The sequence below is a fragment of the Octodon degus genome, unplaced genomic scaffold (genome assembly GCF_000260255.1).
Source record: "Octodon degus isolate 3935 unplaced genomic scaffold, OctDeg1.0 scaffold00008, whole genome shotgun sequence".
In the NCBI taxonomy this organism is placed as follows: Eukaryota; Metazoa; Chordata; class Mammalia; order Rodentia; family Octodontidae; genus Octodon; species Octodon degus.
This window is the reverse complement of record NW_004524584.1, coordinates 15,052,273-15,057,483: the sequence shown is the minus strand read 5'-3', so window position 1 is coordinate 15,057,483 and position 5,211 is coordinate 15,052,273. Positions and strand designations below refer to the sequence as shown.

The 5,211-nt window shown below is 43.5% G+C and overlaps 1 protein-coding gene across 4 annotated transcripts in view; it reads left to right on the top strand.

The window, feature by feature from the left end:
• Positions 1 to 5,211, top strand: part of Ip6k1 (inositol hexakisphosphate kinase 1) — a 69,344-nt gene that overhangs the window by 57,846 nt on the left and 6,287 nt on the right. For all 4 annotated transcript variants that reach the window (XM_004625106.3, XM_023706054.1, XM_023706055.1 and 1 more), the window contains exon 3: positions 712 to 922. In XM_004625106.3, coding sequence (XP_004625163.1) covers positions 712 to 922 — 211 coding nt within the window. The remainder of the gene's footprint in view (positions 1 to 711; positions 923 to 5,211) is intronic.

The following is a 5,211-nucleotide window of genomic DNA, read 5'->3' as shown; positions in this document are numbered from 1 at the left end:
AGCTCAGCCCACCAGGGGGCAGGGCTGGCTGGCATGTGGTGCTGGGGGATTGAACCGCGGTCCCTGATGCTTTTGCTAAGCTTGTTCTAAGTAGGTGCTCCAGACCACTGAGCCATCTCTCCAGCCCTATACCCACCCTTTTGGACAAGAGTAGAAATAGTAGAGTTCCCATGGATATAGTCAGAAAAACAAGAAGGTATTTCATCTTAGACATGCCAGGGTGGAAGGTCTATACAGAGGTAGATGCTTGCTCAGTGTGGACAGAACACACCTTTGGGGATCATCTTAGACAGAAAAATATTGCTGTCTCTTCTCTTTAGGGGACCCTGTCAGGCAGAAGGAAACCTGATCCAAAGGAAGACGTAAGGGTGGCAGCACAGTTAATAAGTTAATATATGTTGGGTGTGATGTTACCTAGAGAACAGCTTACTGTTAGTATAGAAATCAGAAATAGTACTGTAGCTAAAAAAGCTAGGTAAGAGATTCACCCAAGTCCAGAGGTAAAGAGCAGACTCACAGAAGGAGTATGAGTCCTCGGTCTTCTGAAACGATGATGTCTACTGGCTTTGTTCCTACCTGAGTCTACAGTTGGTCCAGGGTAGCTGATGCCTGTGTACTGTGCAAGCGAAGTACTGACAGCGTGTGCTGTGTAGACACAGCCCGTGTTGACATTTGTTGACTCAATTGGCTCCCCTTCTTTTTTTCTAACAGGTGTGGTATCTGTGTGTTTTGAGGGGGACAGTGATGGTTACATCAACTTGGTAGCCTACCCTTACGTGGAGAGTGAGACCATGGAGCAGGATGATGCACCAGAACGGGAGCAACCTCGGCGCAAACATTCCCGCCGGAGCCTGCATCGGTCAGGCAGTGGCAGTGACCACAAGGAGGAGAAAGCCACCTTGTCCCTTGAGACCTCGGAGAGGTAAGAGATGGTAACCAGAGGTGTAGGTATGTTTCAGCTTGCTGGCATAAGCACACAGAACATCTTAGGAGTCTCGACACATCCTGGGGAAGCAGCTCTCAAAGTTAAAGGTAGCTACACTCAGGAAGCTGAGGCAGGAGGATTCTTGTAAGTTTGAGACCAGCCTGGGCTACAAAGTGAGCTCAAGGCCAGCCTGAACTGCATAGTGAGACCATGTCTCAAAAAGACAAAACCTCCAAAAGACAACAACAAAAAAACACCACCAAATTAAGGGTAGCTGGAGTTTTGGAGTCACCCTTAGAGATATGGCCTCCTCTGTGTGTTATATCCCCCTAATGGTTCTTTTTGGATATGGCTAGAACTAATTGAGAGAAGTTGAAGTTCTCTGAGCCCTGTAGAAGCATGTCACACTCACAAGATAAAGGTTGGCTAGGTGTGTGGTACATTCCTATAATCCCAGCTAGTCAGGAGGCTGAGAAGATTCAAAGTTGGAAACCAGCCTGGCAGTTTAGTGATAACCTACCTCACACAAAAAAATGGGTTTGAGTACGGGTGTAGCCCAGCCATAGGTTTTTGTTTTGTTTAATATAATTTACCTGTACTTTATTTACTCAGTTGAGGGCTTCTGGATTGTGTGTATAAAATGCTCTGTGCAGTTGATCCCCACATTGTTCACACTGACTTCAAGTTGTTCAGTTGCTGCTTTTGGTTTGTTTTCTTTCAGGATCAAGGTGCGTGCTTTCATATAAAATCTTATTTTTCATTCCTTTTCTGGGAACTCTTTCTTGGATTCTTTCCTTTGCATAATTATACCTGCAGTGGAACCAGCATCCTAAAGTCACCAGGATCAGTCCTCCTACACCAGCATCACATGATCTTCTAATTCTGCCTTCCCCTTCTTGGGCTGATGGCCTCCATGGCCGTGAGTCAGCAGCTGCCACTGCCCTAAGGGTGTGTGTGTGTGTGTGTGTGTGTGTGTGTGTGTGTGTGTCCAAAGAAGGGAGAGAAATTAGTTTCTAACTTGTAGTGCAATGGAGAACCCTTTAGAAGACATACCAACCATATGCCAGTTGCAACCCAAATCCACGTATTTGTCACAAAGTGCCAACACTGCAGTTAAACCTGAACTGAGGTTTTCATTTAGAAAAAACAACTCATACATTACCATCTTTATTTTAAAAGAAAAACATGGTTGGGGCTGGAGAGATGGCTCAGTGGTCTAAAGCACCTACTTGGAACAAGCTTGGCAAGGCATCAGGGACCGCGGTTCAATCCCCCAGCACCACATGCCAGCCAGCCCCGCCCCCTGGTGGGCTGAGCTGGCCACACACACACACCTCTCTCTCTCTCACTCTCTCTCTCTCTCTCTCTCTCTCTCTCTCTCTCTCTCTCTCTCTCTCAAATAAATAAAAAAAAAATTTAAAAAGAAAAAGAAAAACATGGTAATGTGTACAGTAGGTTTGCGGAGCCATCACAGTCTTTTGTAGTCTCCATGTAGCCTCTGAGAATCTGGTTATCAGTCCTCTCATTGCACTTAAAATATATTCCATTAGAAACTGATTTTCTTCAAAGATGAGAAAAATAATCTTCGTAAATAATTATACCAAAAACAGTTATGCCAGCTGAGTATGGTGGCACATGCCTAAAATCCTAGCACTTTGGGAGACAGGCCCAGGATTGCAAGTTTGAGCCCAGCCTGAGTGACTTAGTGAGATCCTGTCTCCAAAAAAACAAAAAAGGATTGGAGTTGTTGTAGTTTGGTAGAAAGGCTTTAGGTTTGATCTGTAATACTGCATAAAGAAAAGAAAGAGGGGCAGGGAGATGGCTCAGTAGCGTAGGCATTTGCCTGGCAAGCACAGGGACCTGAGTTCAATCTCCAGTTCCACACAAAAAAAAAAAAAGAAAAGAAAGAAGTATGTTGCTTGATATTTCATGCAGAAATTACACGAGAGCTCTTACTACAACGGGTCTCATTAGAAGGGTAGCAATAAAAGTAATGACTCGAATATGGAGATAGGAACCTTCTTACCGTGCAGGTGGATATTAAGTGGTGTAGTCACTTTGAAAACAGTTTGAGGGCTGGTGAGATGGCTCAGTGGTCTAGAGCACCTACTTAGAACAAGAACAAGCTCAGCAAAGCACAGGGACCGTGGTTCAGTCTCCCAGCACCACATGCCAGCCAGCCCCGCCCCCTGGTGGGCCGAGCTGGCCACACACACACTAAATAAATAAATAAATAAATAAACAAACAAATAAAAAAAAAAAGTTTGACATTTCTTCAAAAAGTGAAACCTTGGAGCCAGGTGTGGTAGCACACACCTGTAATCCCAGCATTTAGGAGGCTGAAGTAGGAGGATCACCATGAGTTTAAGGCCAATGTGAAGTACATATTGAGATCCTGTCAAAAGAAGGGAAGGAGGGAGGAAAGAAAGAAGAAAAAAAAGAGAGAAAAGAAATGAAACCTAAGGTGAAATAGCTCAGTGGATTAAGCACCTACTTAGGCAAGTGCAGGAACTGGGGTTTGATCCCTGGCACCTCATGCCCCGCTGGCACCTCCTTTGGGGGCTTGCTGAGCCAGCCACCAAGACCGGACATGGTGGCGCAACCCTGTAATCCCAGTGCTGGGGAGGCTGAAAACAGGAGGATCACTACGAATGCGAGCTGTGTATTGAGACCTTGTACCAAATACATTTTTTAAAAAAAGAAAAAAGAAACCTAGGAGCCGGGGAGATAGCTCAGTAGAGGGACTGAGTTCAATCCCCAGTTCTGCAGAAAAACAAACCTAGTAATTTAACTCCTAGATATGCACCCAGTAGAATTGAATACATAAACCCAATCCATATAAAACTTGTACACATTCTGTTTTCTTTTCTTTTCTTTTCTTTTTTTTTTTGCGGAACTGGGGATTGAACTGAGGCCTCTGCGCTTGCTAGGCAAGCGTTTATTCCACCGAGCCATCTCCCCGGCCCCCAAACTTGTACACATTCTTAGCATTATCCCTATAGCCAGAATGTGCCCATCATCTGATGAGTAGATAGATACAATGTGGTATATCCATGACATGGAAGATTATTGTCATAAAAAGGAAGCTACAACATACATGAATCTCAACATCAAGTGAAAGAAGCCAGGTACAGAAGACTACATGCTATATGTTCTGTTGGATAGAGTAGAGAATAGGCAAAGCCACAGATAGAAAAGGCAGTGCTGGTTCTCTGTTAGTGGTTAGTGCTCAGGTAGGAAGAAGTAAAGAATCACTGCAAAGCTTTGCTTTTTAGGGAGAAGAAAGTATTCTAAAAATTATAGTGTTTATACTTTATAGCCTACTGAATATGCTATAAGGCCACTGAATGGTAAAATAATAAAATTAATGTGAGCCTCATATCAAATTGAAATAAAAATTGTGCATTTAAATAATTTTAATTTCATTTAAAAGTTTAAAAAAGTAAGTCTCATGAATAATAAGCTCTGTGACTTGATTTAGAAGTTGAAGCTAGGAGCTGTGAATATAGCTCAAGCCTGTGGCTTTCCTCAGTCTGCAGAAGGCGAGCAGTTGCAGGGCCATGATGTGGAGGATGAATTCAGGGTTGCTGTGGTAGGAGTTGTGGCTCGCTTCCAGTATCCAGGAAGCGGTTTCACCAGGGATGTATGTTTTCTGGGCTTGTCAGTATGAAAAACAGGGTTTTTTTTGTTTGTTTTTTGTGGTACCAGGGATTGAACTCAGGGCCCTGCACTTGTCAGGCAGGTGCTTATTCTACTGAGCTATCTCCCCAGCCCTGAAAAAACAGTATTGTCAGTTATTTTAAGCAAAGATTTTTATGTTGGAACCTAGCCAAATTGTGGCAGGCTTTTAGTGTTTTTAATTAGTAACCTTCCTGCCAAAACCCCTTTGTAGTTTGACTTATTTTAGAAATAAAATTTTCTCTTGGGGCCAGCGAGATAGCTCAGTGGTCAAGAGTGCCTGCTTAGGCAAGCACAGGGGACTGTGGTTCCATCCTTGGCACCACATGCTGCGCCATCCCTGCCCTCAGGGCAGGCTCAGTGGGCCAAAGAGAAAGAAATAAAATTCTCTCGCTTAACATGTCTTCATGGTTTCCATAGGCACAAGTCTAAACCTGAGAAACACAAGTATCTTGAAAGCTTGGACTCTGCTCACAGTAGAATGTCTGGCTTTTCTTTCTATGGTATTTTCCTCCTACTAGACCTGATGCAAAGATAGGCAATTCATAAACATGATGCCAACATACGCTTTCTAAAATCTTTTTTTTTTAAATTTTATTTATTTATTT